General features: G+C 40.3%; 1 protein-coding gene across 5 annotated transcripts in view; it reads right to left on the bottom strand.

Annotated features, from left to right (window-relative positions):
• Nucleotides 1-25005, bottom strand: part of LOC124616460 (serine/threonine-protein phosphatase 6 regulatory subunit 3) — a 186685-nt gene that overhangs the window by 121648 nt on the left and 40032 nt on the right. For all 5 annotated transcript variants that reach the window (XM_047144779.1, XM_047144801.1, XM_047144793.1 and 2 more), the window contains one exon: nucleotides 11420-11690. In XM_047144779.1, the coding sequence (XP_047000735.1) occupies nucleotides 11420-11690 (271 nt within the window). The remainder of the gene's footprint in view (nucleotides 1-11419; nucleotides 11691-25005) is intronic.

Raw genomic sequence — 25005 nt, 5'->3', positions numbered from 1 at the left:
TAATGTAGCTTAGTGATAAGATATCTAATACACAAGTATGGCCTACTTACAAGAGCGTAGCACTATGAGTGTATGTGCGCTACACCTTCTGACCAATCATGGCATTTGTGTTTGTTTACATCAGCTTTAGTCTTATGATGACAGAAACCACAGAAGTTATGCCAGCACTATAAATGAATAATATCGCACAAACCATTATGAATTATTACATGTTGACCATTTCATATAAAACAAACAATATGTTTGATGACAGTGAAGGAAACTAGCTATCATCACTGAAGTTGTGTGCCTATTTTATTTACTGAATTATACAGTGGTTTACTTCTTTTTAACTACGTAAATGTTTAGAGCATCACAGTCTGACACTTACACAGAAAGTAAAGGCAGCACGACATTCCTTGTACTCTTCTCTATTTAACCATGTATCATATGCACCGTTCATTATGCAATTTTTGTTTAATTATTTGAATGTTGATTCGGTCTATAACAAAGACTTGAAAATGGTACTTTCAATGTAATATCTGACACCTCTATCGAACAGAGCAAAAAGAGGGTCTTTTACTGGGCAAGTGGTAAGTATTGTTTATCATGTATTAACATGAACTCCTTTGTCAGTTATGCTGAGCCTCTGGGTGTAAATTTTATGTTTTAATTACTGGAGCAAAAACAATTACTAGGGCACTTTGTATGGTCTGAGGGCGACAAGAACACAAAGACACTTGTTTTAAAATGCGTGTTGTACAGGGTAATACAGGTAAACTGGACTGGGGGGAAGGGGAAGCTATTCTGATAATTTTTTCACGTTAAGTCATGAATATCTAGTATGTATTACAAACTGTGAAAAATCCAGGATGGAATGCTTACAATATTACGAAAAAGATAAAATCCTACTTACCACATAGAGGAGATGTTGAGTCATGTACAGGCACAACAAAAAGACTGTTATACATTTCAGTTTATAGCTTCAGTTAATTGAATTGGGGGGGGGGGGGGGGAATACTTTAGCATTAGGCTTTCTGGCTGGCTGAAAGCTCAAATGTACTGCAGTCTTTTTGTTGTGCCTGTCTGCAAATCAGTACCTCCTCCACTTGGTGAGTAGCAATCTATCCCCATCATAATATAGTCAATATATACTACAGTATTTTGTATTGTAATTACACTTCATTCCTCGTATACCTAACCAACTACATTCTAACCCATAACTACTTCATCTTTAAGGGAAGGTATACAAACAAGGGAGTCACACCTAGTGATACGTGGCTGGCGACCACGGAGCCCTGAGTTGAGTCCTGGCATTGCTTCCACTTACTTATGCCAGGCTCCTCACTTTTATCTTTCCTATCTGGCCACCCTCGGCCAGCTCTTGTTCTTTTCTGACCCTGACGCTATTAGGTTTGAGGGCTAGGGGTCTTTCATTTTCCAACCTATACTTCTCATGCAGCGTCTGACCCGGAGCGGGCAGCTGCAAAAGGCGTCTGTATCCCATGTTAGGGGTGGCCCCCAGAACTGCAGAAGGCAACGGAATACCACCACAGATTATCTTCCCTGCATAACGCAGCCTCCATTTTATGCACAAAAATGGCTTCCTCTCATGTTAAATCAGTGCCCGGAGGTAAAATAGTCCCCCATTCGGATCTCCGGGGGGTGGGGCAACTTGAAAGAAGGCAAAAAATCAAAATGAGAATTGGTACCTGGAATGTTAGAACTCTGCTACAAGCTGGAAAACTAGAAAACCTTAAAAGAGAGATGGAAAAGAATCATATGGACCTTGTAGGAGTTGCTGAGGTAAGATGGAATGGACATGGAGAGTTGCAGTCAGATGAATATGTATTGTACTGCTCGGGAGGAGAAGTAAAAGGAATGAATGGAGTAGGAATGATTATGACAAAGGAATTGGCTGAACGTGTGGAATATGTAGACTATGCCAATGACCGGGTTATTGGTGTAAGGCTGAAAGGAGCACAAAAAGATTTACTGATTGTCCACTTGTATATGCCAACTTCAGAACATGATGACCAAATTGTAGAGGAAACGTACAGTGTAATAGAGAGAATAATGGATGAAAATAAAAAATGCTGCAAAATAGTAGTGGGAGACTGGAACGCCATTGTGGGAGAAGGGAAAGAAGGAAACATAGTAGGCAGTCATAGTCTTGGAAAGAGAAATGACAGAGGTGAATGGTTAATTGACCTCTGCAGGGAAAGGCAGCTGATAGCAGCAAACACATGGTTCAAGAACCACAAGAGGAGGCTCTACACTTGGAAATCACCAGGAGATAAATACAGAAACCAAATCAATTTTATACTGGTAGAAGAAAGATACAGGAATGGAATCAAGAAGGTGCACACATTGCCAGGTGCAGATATAAATTGCGACCACAACTTCCTTATGGCAGAAACAGAAATAAGAATGAAAAAACTGAAGAAGGCGACCATGGTGAAGAAGTGGGATTTAGAGAAGATAAGATCCAACAAAGAACAAATTACAGAAATGGTGTCTTGGGAGTTTCTAAACACATTACGAGACAAAGAACCACCTGATAATGCCAACAAGTACTGGAATATGCTGAAAGAAGGAATCATTAAAGCAGGACAGCAAAATATAGGATACGTGAAAGGGAAAAGATCCAAAAAAAACCATGGGTCACACAAGAAATGATTTCCGAGATGGAGGAGAGAAGAAAATTGAAAAACAAGAACACTGAAGATGCAAGAAAGATATACCAAAGGTTAAATAATGAACTGAGAAGAGAAACAGAGCAGGCTAGGAAAAAATGGCTAAAAGTAGAATGTGATGAAATTGAAGAACTGGACAGGAAGGGAAGATACAACTTACCATACAACAGAGTAAAGACCATGGCATGGGAACAAAACAGAGCAGGAAGTGCTACTGTGGAAATTTTGAGTAAAGACGAAGAGGTAGTGCACAAAGATCGTGACGATGTCCTCCAGAGATGGGAAGAATATCTAAAAGAGCTATATGACACAAATAGCAAACCAGAAACTCTGGAACTTGAATCACACAACAGTGTAAGTGATGATGAGAAAGGACCAACCATCATAATGGAAGAAGTAAAGTCTGCCATAGCTGCAATAAAAAATGGCAAAGCGGTAGGTACAGATACAATACTGGGAGAAATACTAAAATGCTTGAACCAAGATGGAATAAGAAATATTGAGGTTATGTAATAAAATATGTGACAGTGGTGAATGGCCAGAGGACTTTCTGACAACAGTTATGATTCCATTACAGAAAAAACAAGGAACCAAGAAATGCAGCGAGCACAGGACAATCATCCTCATTTCACATGCAGCCAAAGTGATGTTAAGAATAATTAATAAAAGACTTGAAAAAGTAATGGAGAAGAATCTTGGGGAGGAGCAGTTTGGCTTTAGACGGAATACGGGCACCAGAGATGCAATAGGGCTCCTACGAATATTGGGACAAAGGTTTATTGAAAAAGGAAGAGACCTATATATGTGCTTCATCGATCTAGAAAAGGCATTTGACAATGTGGCTTGGGACAAGCTGGCGACTATAATGAGGGAAAAGAGAGTGGACTGGAAAACCAGAAGACTTGTAAACTCATTATATCTTAATCAAAAAGTTTCAGTTAAAGTGAGAGGAGAAAGTAAAAACTGGATCAGACTAGGAAAAGGAGTAAGACAAGGATGCTGTCTCTCACCTACTCTTTTCAACCTCTACTTGGAAAATATGCCTGACCAATGCTCAATAGATGACGAAGGAGTAGAAATTGGAGGACGAAGAGTAGGGTGTTTGAGGTTTGCTGATGACATGGTCCTTTTAGCCACAGGGGAAAAAGAATTACAGGATTTGGTGTACACCATTGCAACTAACGGAAAAAAATATGGAATGAAAATTAACACAAATAAAACACAAGTATTGGCACTAGGAGAAAATAAGGAAAAAAATTATGCTGAATGGAGAAATACTAGAACAGGTGCAAAATTTTAAGTATCTTGGAAGCAGGATAGACACCGACTGGAAGTGCACCACAGAAATTAAAACAAGGATAGCAATGGCAAAAGAGGCGTTTTATAAGAAAAGGAGAATTTTCTGCAGCAGTCTGGAGAGAGAACTCAGAAAGAGACTCATAAAATGTCATGCATGGATTGTTGTTCTATATGGCACTGAAACATGGACTACGAGGAAAAAGACAGAGAAAGGATGGAGGCTTTTGAGATCTGGACATGGCCGAGGGTGGAAAGAATAAGTTGGATGGACAGAGTAAAAAAAATGAAGAGGTACTGAGAAAAGTGGGAGAGAAAAGACAGTTACTAGATGTAATAAAGAGAAGAAAAAGAAATTGGATTGGGCATATATTAAGAAAGAATGACGGACTGATAAAAACAATTTTAGAAGGTTATGTAGAAGGGAAAAGGAAGCGAGGAAGGAAGAGATTCCAGATACTGGATGACATGATGGACGGTACAACATACAGCAGCCTTAAGAAGGAAGCAATTGATCGCAGAAAATGGAGAGGTAAAGGAGCTGCTAATATAGCAGAACTGATGATGATGATACAAACAAATACGTGGCACAGTGATGGGCACCTGCATGGCACCCTCCTATGCCAACCTCTTCATAGGCTACCAAGAGGAAACATTCCTAGCTTCCCAAACCCCAATCGCCTGGTCTGGTTCAGGTTTATTGATGACGTCTTTATAATCTGGACCCAAGGCCAGGGCACCTTATCCTCATTCCTCCACAATCTCAACACCTTCTCTCCAATGCACTTCACCTGATCCTCCTCCACCCATCATGCCACCTTCCTAGATGTTGATCTCCTCCTCTCAGAGGGCTAAATCTACATATCAGTCCACATCAAACCCATCATTCACCAACAGTACCTGCAATTTGACAGCTGCCACCCCTTCCACACCAAAAAATCCCTCCCATACAGCTTGGCCACCTTTGACACATGCATCTGCAGTGATGAGAACTCCCTTGCCTAGTATGCTGAAGGCCTCACAAAGGCAGACAGGCAATACCCCTCAGACCTAATACACAAACAGATCTGTGACATATCCCCTCTCACACCTGATCCTCACTTCCACACCAAGAAGCAACCACAAAGAAGCACCCTCCTTGTCACTCAATACCACATGAGACTTGAACGACTGAACCATCTCCTTCGTCAGGGCTTTGATTATCTATCGTTATGCCCTGAAATGAGGGACATACTACCAAAGATACTTCCATCCACTCCCAAAGTGGTGTTCCACCACTCACCCAACCTCCACAACATACTAGTCCATCCGTATTCCACTCCCACACCCAATCCCCTGCCACAGGGGATCATACCCTTGTGGAAGACCCAGATGCAAGACCTGCCCTATTCACCCACTCACCACAACTTACTCCAGTCCTATCACAGGCTTCTCCTACCCCGTCAGAGGCCGGGCCACCTGTGAAAGTAGCCATGTTATATACCAGCTCTGCTGCAACCACTGCACGTATTTTACATTGGTAAGACAACCAACCAGCTTTCAACCAGAATGTATGGCCACCATCAAACTGTTGGCGAAAACAAAGTGGACCTCCCAGGGGCACAACGTGCAGCAGAGCACAACATGCGAGATTTCAATAGAGGCTTCCAACTCATGCCTCCTCACCACCACCAGCTTTTCTGAGATTCACAGATGGGAGCTATTCTCACAGCACATCCTTCGCTCCTGTAACCTCCCTGGCCTAAACCAAAGGTAAATCGCTGCCGCCCCCCCCCCCCAACAGTGTGTGTGTGTGTGTGTGTGTGTGTGTGTGTGTGTGTGTGTGTGTGTGTGTGTGCGCCCCCCCCCCCCCCCCCCCCCACCATCTTTCCCACTACCACAGCCCAATACGTAACAGCTAGTTGTGTGCTATCACCTCATGCCCTAGCCTGTAAAATCGCTTGATCAGCCATCTGCCACCTGCCCCCCCCCCCCCCACCTGCACTTCTACCTAGCCTACGTACAGCTCCCCATTCTCCCAAGAGCCACTAGATGCTACCCCTAAACCACCTCTCTGCCTCCTGCCTCTTTCCATCCCTCACCTCACCCCACCATCCACCCCCACCTCACCGCAGTTCACTCACTGTGGGACAGGACAGAGCTGGCAGTTGACTGAGCACTATGTAGGGAGTCAAGTATATATACATTTATTATTATTATTGGTGTTTTGCCCTTAAAGAGCGCATTTGGACTAAACTACATGGCCAGTTCCTTTTGCTGCCTTCCTTGCTGCCCAAACTTCCCTCATTCGCTCGCTGTGTTTCTGTTTCCGGTCCTCTGTCCATGCTTCTTGTCGGCTTTGTGTCTTCGGCTTCATCTTGATTGCCTTTTTGGTTGCCCATATTTCTTTCATCTTCTGGCTGTGATCTTGCTTGCGTTCTTCGGTCCATTTTATGCCTGTTCGTTTGTCGCATTGTATCTCATGTAGTTTACTTTTCTTAATGATGTTTCTGAACTTTATTCTGTCGTTTATTGTGTCTGCTGTTATGTTGAGCTGGTTCAGGTCGTTTTCTACCTCTGCCACCCATTTGTTGTTTCTAGTGGTTACCCAGTCAAAGATCTGTTTGGTCAGCCTGTGTGATGGCATTCTGTATAGGTGTCCATAGAATTGTAGTCTGCGTTTTCTAATCTTTTCTGTAATTGTCTCCGTATGTTTGTACAGTTCCTCTGTAGGTTTCTTGATCCATATTCCATTGTTGTTAGTTGCGCCAAATATTTTCCTAAGTATTTTCCGTTCTACTTTTTCTAATTGTCTGATACGTGTATGCCCTAGGATTAGTGTGGTCTCTGCTGCATATAGTGCCTCGGGGAGCACCACCGTGTCGTAATGGCGTAATTTGGCTTTTTGTGAGATAGACTTCTTGTTGTAATGATTCCACACTACTTTGTATGCCTTGTCCAGTTCAGTCTTTCTTTCTTCGTTTGAGTCTCTGTTATGTCCACTCATTTGTAGTGTTTCACCGAGGTATTTGAAGTTTGCCGTTTTGTAAATCGTGCCATACTTTGTGTTCAGAGATGAGAGTTTCTTTGTGCTCATAAACTGTGTCTTTTCGTAAGAGATCTGTAGTCCAGTTTTGGAAGCGATTTCGTGCAGTTTTTCAATAGCGTCTTTTGTATATATACATTTATATATATCTGTGTGTGTGGGCGCGCGCGCCCGCGCACGTTTGTCCTACAGCTCGAGAAAGGAATTTCATTCCAAACACTAGCAAAGCAAAGCTCTGTACCTTTTGTTCGTTTATCTGTCGACAACACAGTGCTTCTGCCTTTTTTGGAGTTGTCTCGCTATTCCTAAATAATTTGTATTTAACAGTTCATAGGCCACTCCAGGTCATTCTGCGCTGTACAATCAGCGACTTCACTTTTATGTTGGTGACCTGTTAGCGACAAGAAAGATCTCTATTATTGTTTTTCTCTATTCTTTTCTTTTCCCTTCGAGAGGGCATTGGGCAGCTTTGAACCCTGATTTTCTTTTCTTTTTTTTTTTTTTTTTTTTTTTTGCTGGATTTTGGAATTATTATTGGTTAGCCTGTTGGAATCTACCAATGATTAACAGTATTTTGATGTTTTTTTAGAACCAGTGATGTTTAATTATTTGGGGATTCTGCCACCAAAGAACACTGACGACCATGCCAGAGTAAAGCTCGGGCCACACTGCTGTGTTCAAACAAGTGCACCTGAGTATAGCTCAGGCTGTAATTTTCTCTATGCGCAAGCCACACATCGCTAGAAAACTGGACTCATTTAGTATGAGAACAACATATGGACATCTCGTTACTTGCTCCTTGACAGGTGTTGTCTTCAGTTATCAATTTCTAAAATAACTTCGAAACAAACAGCAGTGAACGTAAGAGCTGTTGTCGTGACTGATTCAGCCAATGTGTGTGCATGTAGCAAGTTTTGTACTTCAACTAATTAGATTTTGCAGTGTGCTGTAATTCTGATAAAATATGTCACATTCTTTGGGTGAGCAAGGAATGTTTGGAAGCTTGAGAGAAAGAATTCAGTGATTTTGAACTGTAGGGAGAAATATCTCAATGGGGACAGGCTGAAGAAAATTCATATTCAGGTAAGCTGCAGTCTGCTTCAATTATTCATCACTACTCTTGTTGCTACAAAAAGTGCTGCTGTAATTATAATTTAGTTCTGTTTCATTTGTCTTAATCTCTTCTGTTTTACAGACGAAGCTTATGATGAAACAACATAAAACATTTGTTTCCAAGATTTGTTTGGAGAAGACGAGACAATTCGCTGGCTAAACAAGTAGTAAAGAACTAGTATTGTCTGAATGCAACGTATCTCTCTGCCTGCCACAATACTTCAGTCTTTTCCATACAAAAGACAATTACATGTGAAATTGCTCAAGAGCTCACCTTCCACTTTTGTTTTTTAAGGATAATTTTACTTTTCACCATCTTTACTGTATTAGCCTTTAACATACATCAAATACAAATGTGCCGTAACATTTTAAAAGATGGCATAATTGGCTGGTTTCCTGGGCCACAATTTTTCTGACTGCCTGGACCTCAAAGTGTTAAACACGCAATCTTTACTGCAACTTCTTATTATTATTGTTATTATTTTATTTCATGCTTAAATGCCTATTTATAGGACAATAATTTCAATTATTTGTATGTTTTATTTTACTGACTGAATACCGTATTTACTCGAATCTTAGCCGCACCTGAAAAATGAGACTCGAAATCAAGGGAAAAAAAATTTCCCAAATCTAATCCGCTCCTGAAATTTGAGACTCGAAATTCAAGGGGAGAGAAAAGTTTTAGGCCGCAGCTCCAAATCAAAACAAAGTTGGTCCATTGTAATATGAGACACAATTAGGTCAAATGAATGACGATACAGTTACAATAGTTTGGTTCGAATCGTAAGCTTAGTAGTTATCTTTATCAGGTAGCCATTGCTATGCATCAGGCACTCCATCAGTATTTATACGGGTACCCTTCCTTTTTCACATGCTTCGTTTGGTTTGAATTGATTGCTCATTTTTCTTTGATCTGATAAGTGCCGTTCTCTTTAATATAGGTGTTTACGTCACTCTAAGCTGAAAATGCAGTACTGTACTGTGCCATGCATTGTTTGTCACATTCTGATAATGATTGTTTACGGTCTGTCGCCGCTCGCGGCATGGCTTGCTTTTGTGCACGCTACCACAGCTTACAATTAAATAAAATTAATAAAGAAATAAATAAAGAGAGAGAGAGAGAGAAGGGGGGGGGGGGATCATCTCATTAGCGAAACAATGGCAAGAGACTGCTATTTGTTGTTACTTACACTGCTGCTTTCTTTGATAATGATCAACAAGAACCAAATAATAGACTGCATATGATAGAAGATATTCTGAATGAGTGTTTAGCGAAAATTTTTCTCCATTTGAAAATCTTTGCAGGCGCCTCTTTTAGTACATTACATTCTGCACCGAAATTAGAGTCATCTTAGATTTAAACATCTAGTCAATTGCCCTGCTTCATTTCTGACTGTGTCACTATTAGGCATAAGAATAATACAATATAAACATGAAATGATATGTATATTCTTCCGAGTCTGCTGTTGTCTCACTCTAGTTTCATAGTTTATTAGGCAGACAGGATTTAAATGAGATAGCAGCAAACACGAAAGAATACATGGTAAAATGTTTATATTCATATTATTCTTATGATGAAGAGAATACTGCATGTGATTAACAATTCATAAAAGTTCCTATTAGCAACCATCTCTTCTCACAGGTAGGAAAGAACTCAGAACGTAGAGTTGGCCATCTTGACAAACATCCCAAAGTCTCGCCAGTCGGATTTTCATAATACATTGAAATGCTGCTACATTCGAAGATGAACAATACGAAATATGTTTTTACTTCGTTGGATAATGTATGAAATTTTTTTTTTTTTTTTTTTAATTTATTTACTGATGCAGAGGTTTTGGCGCCAGTATTTATCTTTGTGCCTGCAAAGCATTCCCATGTAGCGCTACATATATTCGACAGCAGAAGTTAGTTGTGGCGGCACCTACCAACATTTTTCAGAACTTCCGCTTATTTTGCACTCAATTCTAAGCCACAGGCGGTTTTTTGGATCACAAAAAGCGAAGAAAAAGTGCGGCTTAGATTCGAGTAAATACAGTAAATCATTTCGTGTCACCTACCATAAATCATACATATAAAAAAAGGGGGCAATCTTCTTTATCATTTTGTTGATGTTACATTTCTTTCAACCTTTATCTTATTTATTTTCAAATAACTTGCCAAAACTTAGATAATTTAGACAGTGGGATCATGAGTTAAAGTAATTTGGTAGCAAGTTTAGTTGCTGCACATAAAAGCATATGGTGCTTGAGGTGACTGTATGATAATATGGGGCTAATATTCCAAACAGTCTCTCTCTCTCTCTCTCTCTCTCTCTCTCTCTATCCCTCCCCCTCCCCCCCCCCTCCTTCCCTCACTCTGTGCGCATTTGTGTGTGTGTAGTGTTCTTCACACTTGTATGAAGCAATTGGTTTTCCTAATCCAGATAATCATCTGGCAATGCGAGATACTAGCACACAAGAGTAACAGCACAGAATCACAATTACATTTAACTTCCTGATTGCGTCCAAATGTAATGCCAAACTGAACAATTGTTTCCAGATAAGAGTTAACTTTCAGTAAGTGAAAGAAACTATGACAAAAGATCAAAAAATTTACAGAAACCTGCTGAGTTAAACAAGTCAGAAAAGAAAGCATACTTAAACCACACTAATGATGTCACCATTCTAGTTCTAAACTTTGTGACAAGACAGAGCAAGTCAATTTAAGCTTTTTTGGTTCCTTTTCAGATTACTATTTCTGACTTGTTCTGGTCTAACTGTCCTTTATGGAGATCAATGGCTCAATATTAACTGTAATATGATCCAAATTCTTTTCATTTAATAATTAAGGAGTACAAAGACAAATCCAATTTTGATACATGTCTGGTACATAGTAGTTAATAAAATCGAAATAATTAGAATGAAATTCATGAAGAAAATATGTTGGAATGAAAGTAACAAAACTGTGCAAAAACTTCAAAAATAGAACAAGAATTTTATAGTCAACCCCTTGGAAGCAATGATTGAGCAGAACATTCAACTTCACTTGCAATTAATGTCTACCTACAACTTCCAGAGACAGGCTAATAACACTACAAGGCTCATACAGTGCTACTATACGAAGGGCAAAACACAGCAGCAGTGACAGTACAAAGCACGAAGGTTAATCAAGAGCACTCAGTATTTTAAGGCTGACAGACCTCCACATACTTATTCAAAGCTGAGTCAGGTTCTGAAGATACACTATCTGTAAAATTAATTACATCTGACTATATTATATGCATTTGGGTATATCAAAAAGAGGATTATACAATGTAGTGAAAGGGACTCACCTGTTCAGCTTTTCTTGTAATAAGCACGCTTAGTAATTTACTGAAGAACGAGGCCAACAATGGATTTAGTGGTGCATCTCTCTCAAGGAAGCTGTACAACTTTTCAAGTAACGTTTCATTGCCAGCAATTCTTTCATTAATTGCTGGCACATCACAAGTCAACAGTTCACATGCTATATTCGGGTATTTATATCGAGATCTTTCCTCTACATTATCAGGAGGATCTAAAGTTAGTGATATCAATTCTTCCATTACACTTGGTCTTGATAAGCTGAAACAAAGAAAGAATATATCATAATATAATAAGACAATATTTTCAGCTAAAATGGTGAGCAAATCTGACAGAAATGAGCTGGAGCCATTTCATGTGAATATAAAACACACTGTATTAAAATGTGGTGCACTGTGAACTGTACGTTACAAGCACCACACAGTGGATTGTCCTTCCACCGTAGCAACAATCTGTGAGTCAAAGGGCTGTGTCCTACATTAAGACACATGAAAAGGACCTCATCCTGCCTGCATGGTTGGAACGAGGTACATCATGACTGCTTTACTAGAGGTAGCTTATGGTCTGTCACTTCCAGTCACTTGTCTTCCAATCAGTGCATAAATGTACCTCAACAGCAAGGTGATGGCATGAGGGGGGATGGCACACTGAACTGTGTGGTGATCAGGACATGCCTCCTTGGCTGCTACATCTGCCATTTCATTTCCCTTAATACCCATGTGCCCTGGTACCCAGCAGAAAGATATCTCCTTGTCTAGCCTCTGTAGCTGGAGCAGGGTGTCCTGGATATTTTGGACATGTGTAACTCCTGGTTATAAGTGTTATACACATATAAGAGCACTGAGGGAGTCTGGACATACGAGGAGTTTAACATTTCACCTGCTCCAGTACCCTCAAGATCACATATATAATTCGGCAACTTGTAGGAGGCTGCCATTATGAAGGAGCTAGTAGCAGTGACTGACTGGAATGTTAAGGTAAGATCTCTCCAGGTAACACTGCCTTGTCATAGCACTGACCATGCGGGTGGAGAGGCTCACTTGTTTGTGTGAAGATGAGAGCTAGACCAGCTATAGTGGAGCTATTGGCAGGATCTCCCACACTGAACAGGTTTCAGCAGATGAACTAGACAAAGCGTCTCGCATACTGCCCCATCTCTCCCATATGCATTCCTACAGACCTTTCCCAATCCTCCAGGGACCCCATCCAAGGTGTGATGCCATCCATCCCAAGGGGTGCATGGTACATAGGAAAATGTGTCATAAACAGAGCCTCAGGGATACTGGGTAACATATTTGAGTAATGAGCTTTGCACAGTGTTGAGCTCCTTGGTGTCAATCTGATGTATCCTCTAATTCTCATGGGACCAAAATGGAGAACACAGAAAACAAAACAAAAATCAAGTGATTTGATGAGACCTGAAACATCCAAGCATCATGGTTGGAACCTACGCAAACTGTTTTTGCAACTGGATTGGGTGAAAGACCAACAAGGAAGTGGAAATTGTCACTGAAGTTTGACCAGGCCAACATCAAATCCTTGCCTGGGACTGAAGAGGAGGAAACATCTCAGATAACACAAAGAAAAGGAAGATGAACGAAGGCTTCCTAACCATAAATGGAGGCCAGCAAAAGGTCTTGGACGAAGAACTCCAAAAAAACAGTCTCAAGAGTGAAAGAGGTATAAAGACCCTTTGCAATTCCAAGGCAGGGAACAAGAGAAGAAGGGAGTCCAATACTCCCACTTCTCAGAATCAAGAAAAAGCAGAGGAAAGAAACAGGGAACCAGTTCTACATCTGCATCTACATACATATCAAATGCAAACCACTGCACGATATGTGGCAGAAGGTACCTTGTTGCACTACTAGTCTTTTTGTACCACTACTAGTCATCTCCTTTCCTGTTCAACTCACAAATAGCAAGCGGGAAAAATGAGATCTTATATGCCTCCGTAGATGACTAAATTTCTCTTGTCTTCCTGGTCCTTACACAACATGTATGTTGGCAGCAATAGAATTTTTCTATAGTCAAGTTTAAATGCAAGTTCTCTTAATTTTCGCAACAGTGTTCCTTGAAAATAGATGGCAATAGTGGGCTGGCTTAAGGAGGTGGTGTCCTAAGATGACTTCTTAAAAATGCTCCTCCAAAGACGCTGTTCAAGAAAGCAACAGATGCAGAACCAGGTCTCAGCAGAGGACTGGAAAGTAATCAACTGTAAGATTGTATCTGTTGGCCAAACACCTTATGGTGAAAGTCAGTGACAAACCCGTGAGGGCAATGCAAGAACAGGATCCAGATTACTGTCAGGATAATTAAAGACATCACAAGCAACCATAGCAGCAAGTTGGCAGCTGCAAGTGTTGCAGATAAATCATCCTGGAACCCTACTAAAATAAAGGGTTATATCAGGTTTCAAATGAAGTCAAGGTATGTTGGTTTATGCTAGAAATCTAACTCCACAACATGCATTTACGTCAAGAATGAGTTTACATTCATGCCGAAGGCAGACTTTTGTTCCAAGGACTTAGAGACTACCTTGATGAGAAAGTGTAAGGAAAAATTCACGAGAGAAACCTTATTGGCCTCAGTTTACCTACTTTACAAGTATAGTGCTTCTCCTTGCCAGGAAGTGAGGAGACTGGTAGATAGCTGCTCACAGTTGAGTGACAATGGTTGGTTGGTTCGGCTGGGGAAGCAGTGGGGAAGCAGTGACACTAACAGCTAAGATGAGTATCTACTCTAACACCCGCTTGAAAGCAACTCTGAGATCTTTAACAGGGTGAAGGAACACATCTTTAGCAAAAGAAGAAAAGAAGTAATTGACATAACTTCTGGGTCCATCTTAATAGGTAACTATGTCATCCTTCTCTACACGTACATTACGTTTCGAGTTTGAAATGGGTATTAGATCATGGCCTATAGCAATCATTGGATAACAGACTGGGACTCATGGAGGAAGACCTAAGCTCAAGATTATCTGAAGGCAGAACTTAGATAAAAATATCAGTAGATCTTGTGGAAATCGCAGGCAGAGCAATGTGTGCCATTTGACCACCAACAAGTGTACAAGCATGATGTACTTTGGCTGCACAATAACCTGGAATTGCAAAGGGAAAATGGAAGCAAACTGTTCAACATTGCAAGAAGGGAAGGCAAGGAAAATGGGAAAAATGTTGGAAGACCCTCATCAAACACAAACTTGCAATTACGCAAGCGAAGTTATCATCTTGGAAGGTATTCTGTGAGGCAGTAGGTACAGTTACTTCTACTTCTCGTTCTAGTTCTACATCTTTTAATGCTACTGGTCACTTTCTTTCCTGTTCCACTCACAAATAACATCAGGGAGAAACAACTGTTGATATGCCTCCATGCTAGTCCTAATTTATCATACCTTATCTTTAATGTCTTTATTTTACACAAAATTTAATTTGGTGGCAGTAGAATCATTCCACAATCGGTCTCAAACGTCAGATCTCCAAATTTCCACAACAGTGCTGTGTCAAAAGAGAGTCTTCCCTCCAGTGATTCCCATTTTAGATCATGAACCATCTCTGTAATACTTGCATGCTGAATAAAACTTCTAGTAACAAATCTAGCAGCACACCTCTGAATTGCTTCAAGCATGACCTGGTGGGGATCCTAGACACTCAATACTCAAGAATGGATCACACTAGTGTTTTATATGTTGTATCTTTTATGGATGAGCTACATTTCCCCAAAATTCTCCCAATAGAATGAAGTCTAGCATTCGCCTTCCCTACTAACAACCTGATGTGCTCATTCCATTTTGCTTTGCTTTGCTCTGCAACATTACACCCTGATTTGACTCTGTCAAGCAGAACCTTACTAATGCTTTACTTGAAAGTTACAGGATTGTTTTTCCTACTCATCTGCATTCTCTTACACTTTTTTACATTAAGAGTAAGCTACCATTCAGCACATAAAACTATATATTTTATCCAAGTTATCTTGTGTACTTCTACAGTCACACAATGGCGACATCTGCCATACACCACAGCACATCAGCAAATAGCCTTAAATTGCTGCCGATCCTGACCCCCAAATCATTTATGTGTATAGAGAACGGTCCTCACACTTACCTGTGACATTCCTGACAATAACTTTGTCTTTCATGGACACTTGCCGTCAAGGCAAACATACTGATCTCTTTTACTTAAAAGGTCAAGAACCTAAACTGTATGCTTAGACCTCTCTCAGCAGTCTGCAATATGACATCCATGTCAAACACTTTTCGTCATTTGTAGGATATCAAGTGAGAAAACAGTAGATTCTTTATAAATTCATGCCAATTTGGGGACAGAAGATTTCCTGTCTTGAGGACATTTAATATATCTGAACTCAGAACGCGTTGAATTCTGTAGCAATTGATGTTAAGGATACTGGGCTGTAATTATGCGGGTCCATTCCTTTACCTTTCTTATACACAGGAGTTACCAGCATTTCTTTCCAGTCACTTGGGACTTTTTGCTGGGCAAAAGATTTGCAATAAATGCAAGCTAAGTGAGGGGTCAATGCCCCAGAGTACACTCTGTAAAACTGAACTGGGATTCTATCTGCAGTTGATGACATATGTTTTCAACCGCATGAGAAAACACGGTGAGCATATTCCATGGGGGAGAGGCAGAGATCTGGCAGAAGAATGCACATTAGAACTGGTAATCCCACCCACAGGTGATATCAGGAGGTCAACATTCATCACATGCAAAGATAATGGGCTGCATAGGATGATTAGGGAATTGACAAACAGCAACTACATAGGAGATCACAGGTTGGTACCACTGGAACTGAAGAAGTAAGATCCCCCCCTTCAGCAAGGAGACACTCTTTGGGACTAGTTCGGAAGGCACCAGTGGCCAGACAAACTCCATAATAATGGAGTGGGTCTAACAATATCTTAGCCAAAGGCGCTGCCAAGCCATAAACTGCCCCAAGACACATGAGCAAGGAAGCAGATAGTTGTAAGCTTCCGTGTGTGACTAGCCTTTAGTTGATGAATATAGGGCAGCCAAGCCAGTTTTTTTTAACAACAAGATTGCCCAAAAAACTGAACTGTGCAGTAACTTCCAAGCACTGGGCACCTAAGCATAGTCTGGAACAGACTGGACCATGGTACAATAAAAGAAATGCATAACTGCCATTTATGCAGGACACAAATGGAAACCATAGGAAAGGGTCCTTGCAGAAGCCTATCAGATGGTGCCTTGGAGCTGGCGTTCAACCAAGGCTACAGTGTGGTATCTGTACCAAATGTAAAAAAGTCTTTGACAAACAGCACAATGGTGACCGGCAGCCTGACAGACACCACTAGCCCACTGACGCTGATGAAGTGTGCGACACTCAGGACAGAGCACTGTGGGATGCTGTTCTTTTGGACCCATGACGTGCTGAGGGAAATACTAACTCTGACCTAAACAATTGGTGGGATAAAAAATGACAAAAATTGTGAAGGAGCGACAAAAGCCCCAGCCATGGAGAATAAGTAAAATGTGATGGTGCCAAGCGGTGTCATATGCCTTATGTAGGAAAAAAAAAAGAACTGCAAGGTCATGGTGTTTAGAAAATGCATGTCAGTTTACTGTTTCCAGTGAACCAGATGGGTGTGGATAGTGCCTCCTGGAAACCATACTGATAAGGGGACAAAAGAGCCAGAGACTCAAGAACCCAGCATAATCCAAGGGCGAACAATCTTTCAAGCAGCTTTCAGACCATGTTGGTGAGGCTGATCAATGCGGAGCTGTCAAGAGACATCTACATCTACATGGATACTCTGCAAATCGCATTTAAGTGACGGCAGAGAGTTCATCGAACAACCTTCACAATAATTCTCTATTATTCCAATCCTGTACAGTGCGCAGAAAAAATGAACACCTATATCTTTCTATGCGAGCTCTGATTTCTCTTATTTTATTATTATGATTGTTTCTCCCTATGTAGGTAGGTCACAACAAATTTTTTCACATTCGGAGGAGAAAGTTGGTAATTGAAATTTCGTGAGATGATTCTGTAGCAACGAGAAACACCTTTGTTTTAATATGATATCCACCCCAAATTCTGTATCGCTTCAGTGGCACTCTCTTCACTATTTTGCGATAATACAAAATGTGCTGCCCTTCATTGAGCTTTCTCAATGTACTCCGTCAATCCTATCTGGTAAGGATCCCACAACGCACAGCAGTAGTCTAAGAGGGGACGGTCAAGCGTAGTGTACACAATCTCTTTAGTAGATCTCTTACATTTTCTAAGTGTCCTTCCAATAAAACATGGTCTTTGGTCAGCCTTCCCTCCAACGTTTTCTGTGTGTTCATGCCACAAACTTGTTGGTAATTCTAGTTCCTAGGTATTAAGATGAATTTATGGCTTTTAGATTTGACCGATTTATCATGTAATCAAAGTTATCAGATTCCTTTTAGCACTCTCACTTTTAGTTATTTAGGGTCAATTGCCATTTTTTGCATCATACAGATATCTTTTCTAAATCTTTTTGCAATTTGTTTTGATCTTCTGGTGGCTTGACTAGTCGATAAACGACAGCGTCATCTGCAAACAACAGCTGCTCATATTGTCTCCTAAATCTGTTTCTATAGATAAGGAACAGCAAAGGGCCTATAACACTACCTTGGGGAATGCCAGAAATCACTTCTGTTTTACTCGACAACTTTCTGTCAATTACTATGAACTGTGACATCTGTCACAAATCACAAATATAGTCACGTAACTGAGATGATAATCCATAAGCATGCAATTTCACTACAAGCTGCTTGTGTAGTACAGTGTCAAAGCCTTCTGGACATCTAGAAATACGGAATCAATTTGAAATCCCTTGCCAATAGCACTTAACACTTCGTGTGGGTAAAGAGCTAGTTGTGTTTTCACATGAATGATGTTTTCTAAATCTGTGTTGACAGCGTGTTAATAGACCATCCCCTTCAAAGTAATGTATAATGTTTGAACACAATATATGGTAAAAATCCTGCTGCATATCGACGTTAATTATATGAGCCTGTAATTTAGTGGATTACTCTTACTACATTTCTTGAATAATGGTGTGACCTGTGCAGCTTCCCAGTCTTTGCGTATGGATCTTTTGTCGAGCGAATGGGGGTATATGATATGATTGTTAAGTATGGACCTATTGTATCAGCATTCTCTGAAAGAAACCTAACTGGTATACAGTCTGGACCAGAAGACCTGCTTTTGTTGAGTGATATAAGTTGCTTCACTACTCAGAGGATATCTACTTCTACGTTACTCACATTGGCAGCAGTTCTCGATTTGAATTCTGGAATATTTACTTTGTCTTCTTTTCTGAAATATTTACTTTGTCATCTTTGGTGAAAGAATTTTGGAAGGCAGCACTCTTGTTGATACTATTTCCATTGCTATTGCATAGAGAAGACACTGGTTGTGTCTTGCCACTAGCATACTTCACATACGACCGGAATCTCTTTGGATTTTCTGCCAGGTTTTGAGACAAAGTTTCGTTGTGGAAACTATTATAAGTATCTCACATTGAAGTCTGCACACAACTTAGAGCTTTCACAGAAGATCACCACTCTCGGAGATTGTGTGTCCGTTTAAATTTGACATTTTTTTCATTGTTTCTGCAACAATGTTCTGACCTGTTTTGTGTACCAAGGAGAATCAGCATACATTGTTAATTTGGAAGAAGTGGAGACTGTCTCTCAGGAATGCAACAAAGTGAATTTTTATCTGCTTTTTTGAACTGGTGTATTTTTCGTTTATTTTTGGAGGATTGGGGATTACAATATTCAATCTTGTATGACAACCCTGCATTCACTAATCCCTGTATCTGTTTTGATGCTTGTTATTAGCTCAGGCTTATTTATTGCTAAGAGGTCAAGTGTGTTTAAAGAACTGTTTACTATCCACATGGGCTCATGAACTAACTGCTCGAAATTTCAGAGAATCCATTCAGCACAATTTCGGATGATGTTTTATGCATACCTCAAGAATCATACATGTATTTTTTGCCAACAAATCGAAGGTAAATTAAAGTCACCACAACTATAATAGTACGAGTCAGGTCACGATTGAAATCAAACTCAAGTTTTCTTTGAACCTTTCTGCAATTGTATCATCTGTATTGGGAGGACGGTAAAAGGATCCATTATTATTTTACTCTGGTTGCCAAGAATGACCACTGTCAATACTAACTCGCTGGAACTATCTACTTTGATTCTGCGACATGATAAACTACTTCTACCTGCAACAAACACACCAATGCCAACTGTGTTTAGCCTATCCTGTGCATACTGTGCTCTTCATGGTATCCAGAAGGACCTGTTTCACTTCTGGACTGACTCCACACAGAGTGAACACTGGCTTTCTTCCCCTTCTTGGCAGCCATGTCTCTAAGGGGCCCCATAATACGCCTAACATTGGAGCTCCTAACTACCAATAATCCCACCCTCTGTGGTTGTCCGGATCTTGCACGCTGAGAGGTATCATCTGAAACAGGACAGGCAACTGAAACAGGACAGGCAACTGAAACAGGACAGGCAACTGCATCTGGCTTAATGAGAGTGTCAGCCACAGACAGCACCTGGATCCTGTATGTCAGAATAACCGCGGAGGCCTAACGTGCACCCCCCCGGGAAGTCTTTTGCCGCCTGCTACACCACAAAGTGACCTCCCACTGGATCACGTGTGACAGGTCAACCTCAGTGTGAGGAATAGCTGAGCTTGCCACCAGTGAGTATCAATCGGAGAACTCAGATGTGCTGGACGTCAGATCTCCAAACCGGACAACAGTGATGCCCATCCACTGCAGATTCAAGCTGTGTATCCAAAGCCATCACAGCCTGGAGCTGACAGCAGACTGTCACCAAGACAGTGGACTGTCACCAACTCTATTCACATGCACACGCAACAGTCACAGTCCCCATCCATACTAAAGACCATGGAAAACTACACTACTCAGACAAATGGACTATTGACACGTGCTGTGGAACTCTACTGTAGACCCTGACAAAAACGCAAGAACTATGTCTAAGAAATTAGATTAATACACAGAGATTCAAAAACCCAGCTGCAGCAACGGCCAACTGGAACGATGGCCATTACCAGGTGCCATAATGCCCCAGGAAGATGGGTATCCCTCCTTGGCATTGACTGGGAACTAGTAGCTCAGGTATCAGTTGTTTGATCCCTGCGTTGTCAGTGGGCTCAATCAAAATCATACACAATGAGCCATCACACCTGATTTGCTACCGTATTGGCTCTGAAGTATAAATAAGACCCTATGAAGATATTGTGTGCAGGTGATCTTTAACACTGCATGCAGTAGGTCCTAATTAACATGCTCTTCCCTAGACAGTCCCCGATACACAAAAATTTTGAAAATGGAGGTCAAATGCTGAAGGAGATCGCAAATTACTTCAGCCAAAAGTTGGTGAATGAAAGAAAATTCCAAGAAAGGAAGGCAAAACCTCTGGGGAATAGCTGGAGCGACATCAAAGGCTGCCACCACAAAAGAGCATGAACAGGAAGGATAGTCACAGATGAGAGATTATAGTACCAGAGAGGAAGTAGGTGTTGCAATAACCTGGGGCCTCATGTTCACTACACATGTACTCCTGAAAAAGTCCCGAGCCCCCTGAGGGGAACATACTAATGATGCCAAAGCCACGTTTCAAGAGAAGTTCTGTAATCTTGAACTCATTACACTCATGGTAGGACTAATGACTGGCCATGGAAACTTTAAGAATACTGACATATAACGAGTATAAAGGAAGATGCCCCTAAGCGTAGACTATGTGGTGAGAGGGATGAAATCTTACCATATTTAATCTTCCAATGTGAACTGTCAGAGGTCATAATTGGGTCATTAACTCTTTAAGAAATAGTGTGTAATAAGGAACTAGTAAAGCATCTCCTACTATTGTTTAACGATACAGTCTGGCTTTACTAGAATCAAATGGAGAGAAACAGCACAATAAATTCAGTTTCGATGCAGGCAATAGGAGGCAAAGGCCACTGTTTTGCCCCCTGTGAAACTAAATGAATCAGTCAAGAGCAAATAGGTAGAAAAGAAACATAATCGCTCTAAAATTTGCACATCATTTGATGCTCACAACATGAAGGCAATACAAAGAACGGATTAAATTTCTTGAAAAGGTGAGATCACGAATACACTGAAAAGGCAAAAATAATGAGTTGACAAATCAAGAAAAGAATCTTGATTCAATGCAGACTAGTTGTACAACTATCATTTTCCAGGTACCCTGTGTACCGTAGTAATATGCAACTGTTATTGTCAACATTGTGTAAAGGCATAACATTGCTTTTTACCAGTGTTCCACAAGTAGACTAACATACAACGAGTTAAGGAGTGTAGAGCTCAGCAAAATTGTTGTCAGAGTCTTGTCTTGCAAACAGCTTGTATGGTATTGAAAAATGATGAATGACAGGCTGTCAAACCATACCTAAGCAAACGATGGAAGATATTTGAGCTACCTGCATAAATACTGTGGACCAATACAGTACTCACTAACTAATGCTAACGTTCGTCTGGTCACAGATGAAAGGTTACACTGTTAACTGTATGAAAGAAGTCTCTTTTGGATTGGAAGCAATCGTTAAGATTGAGATACTTGTGACAATTTGGAAGGCAGACTTGAAGGGAAGGAACATGGACCAGTTTGAGAACAATATAAGAAAATGAATGTAATTAACTCGAAGAAAAAAATATTTAAAGTAAAGGAATCCATAAGATTCAAGCTTCTAAGAATGGGTTACAGTGCAGTGCAATAAAAACACAAGAAATTAGCAGTTTCAGAGGAAGATCCAGAGTACTACCCCAGTTAAATTCTCAAACCACAACAAATGAGTGAGTGGTAACAGCATAAATGGTGTTGAGAAACAGCTGATTAGTGATCCACCAAACAACTGCCCACTGCCATTGACAACCATTTGTTGTAGAATCATAACATTTACTGAGTTCAAAGGTAACGTGATATCTGAAAACAATGATGATGTGAAACCCCACTCTTTTTTCACACGGCTAAGGACCAAAGCTATCAGGTAGATGAAGCATTTCTTATTTTCCAAAAAGCATTCCCAATTTCTTTCAGTTTCACATAAGTTGTACTTCTCATTATCTAATGGCACAGTGTGGTAATCAATTATTTAATTAACATGGGCAGCTTGACATACAGCTTCAATAATAGACAATATTCTTGCAAAAGAGGGGCATGGGTAAGAAAAGACAAGAGTTTACAAAACACTTGGATGTACGATCAGATCTATTTTTAGTAACAACTGACTTAACTTTTTTTAAAAAGACTGAGGAAATCACACATAGTCCTCAGTTGGATGTAAGAACTTACAAGGTGCACCTACTCTAAGAATATACAGTAGAACCACACTAATCTGGCCTCAGATGGTCCAACTCCCCACTTGGTCTGACCATCCCATTTCCAGTGTTTGTTTGGCTTCACTGGCCTTTGCTACCGTCAGGTCTGAACTTGTCAATGACTCACCATCTGTGATTTAAATCAGAAGGCAGTTGATCATTGCTAGATGTGATAGTTCGATCACTTTTAGTATGAATTAACTTGTTTCTAACCTGATCAGTACGCGTTAATGAGCAAGCATTTGTTTTATAAATTAGTGACAGGGTTGTTCTTACATACTAAAGTGTGTAAAACTAAATGACAGTACCAACTAAACATGAACATGTAATGTTGTCTTTACAACCAGATGTTGAGCCCAATGACAAGAATGAGTCGAACAGTATAGCTGACATTCACTGCACAACTGAAGCAGAATTAACTGACAACCAAATCATCAACGCTGTAGCTCTTAACAACCAAAGAGAACAAGAAAGACAATAACGACAACAGATACAATGACCCTATGGCATGAGTATCACCTACAGATGCTAAAAGTGCATTTGATAAAGCCATCAGTACATCAGACATCTATGTTCTAAAAATCAAGGTTGTCATTTGAAAGAACATAAGACTCTCTTCATCTTGCTTAAGGATGTAAGATTTCTTAATTTGCAATTTCTCATGATTTAAACAGTTAATTGCAATTCAGTTGTGTGTGTCAGTGCAGTACTGTACCAGGTGTACAAGTATGAAATGCAGACTTCAGACAACAGATGTCGCACCAATGCAGTTTGTGCTATAAAGACCTGACACTGTGCCGTATTATTCTGTCATCAATAAGTGTCAGACGTGTTGCTGTGTTCAGTAAGCTGAAATTTATACTGAACAACAAGCATTCACAGACGGCATTAATTTTTTGTTTTCACTTGAAGAAAATTGATGGTGAATCATATCGATTTCCTCGAGAAGCTTATGGTGAACATGCTCCATTGCAAGATGCGTGTGGACAATGATTTCAGTGTTTCAGAAATGGTGACTTTGATGTTGCAGGAAAAAAAAAATATGAAGATGAGGAATTGGAGGTATTGTTGAACAAAAATGGTTTGCAAACACAAAAGCAATTCACAAGACAATAGGGTATAGGTCAACAAGCTGTTTTCAATCGACCGTCAGAGATGGCAAAGACTCAGAATATCGGTAGGTGGGTACCACACGAGTTGAACAACAAGCAAATGGAAAAGTGCAAAAACAGGAGATTTTGCTCACTTGGTACAAAAGGAAGAAATTTTTGCATTGAACAGTTACAGAGGATAAAATTGGATTGATTTGATAATCCCAAGCAAAAAAAACTCATGGGTAGACCCACGCAAACCATCCACAGAGACCACAAGACTGAATCGCTTTGGCAGAAAGACGATGCTCTGTGTTTGATGGAACCAGAGGGGGCATGGGCTACTATGAGCTGTTAAAGCTTGGGGAAACTGTTAAGACCAAAAGTTAGCGACAACAACTCACCAATCTGAACTGTTCACTGCTTTAAAAAAGGCCACATTACTGAAAGGGACAACACAAAGTCATTTTTCTCCATGACAATGCTCCTTCACATACAGCAGAACTGGTTCACAACATGTCGGAAACACTCGGCTGGGAAGTTCTATCCCATGTGGCTTGCTCACCAGACTTGGCTCCTTCAGAGTATCACATGTCTGCACTGATAAGTCACGCACTTGCTGAGGAGCACTTTGGTTCATACGAAAATGTGAAAAAATGGCTCAATGAATAGTTTGTAGCAAAAGGGGAAAATTTTTACTGGCGAAGTATTCACAAATTGCCCGAAAGATGGGGAAAATGTATAACAAACGACTGAGCATACTTTGAACTAAGCACTATTTATCATTCTTCTGACTAACATTTTATTTTAGGCAAAAAAATCCACATTTCATACTTGTACACCTAATAATAGGGAATGTATAGAGGTTAAACTTTTACTCACAGTATGATCAGACATATTTTACAGTACAGGCACTACTGTACATTAGACTTTCATATCAGACTTTTTAATGTGTCAATGTTTTCTTTTTGTTTTGTTGGTGTTTTAACATGGAACATTATTTCCAGTTGAAAATTGATGTTTCACTGTTCTGTATTGTGACATTATGGGTCAATAAAACTGTTCTTTCGATTATCTGACTTTTTTGCAT

Source organism: Schistocerca americana, chromosome 1, assembly GCF_021461395.2.
Source record: "Schistocerca americana isolate TAMUIC-IGC-003095 chromosome 1, iqSchAmer2.1, whole genome shotgun sequence".
Lineage (NCBI taxonomy): Eukaryota > Metazoa > Arthropoda > Insecta > Orthoptera > Acrididae > Schistocerca > Schistocerca americana.
This window is presented reverse-complemented; position numbering and strand designations above follow the sequence as displayed.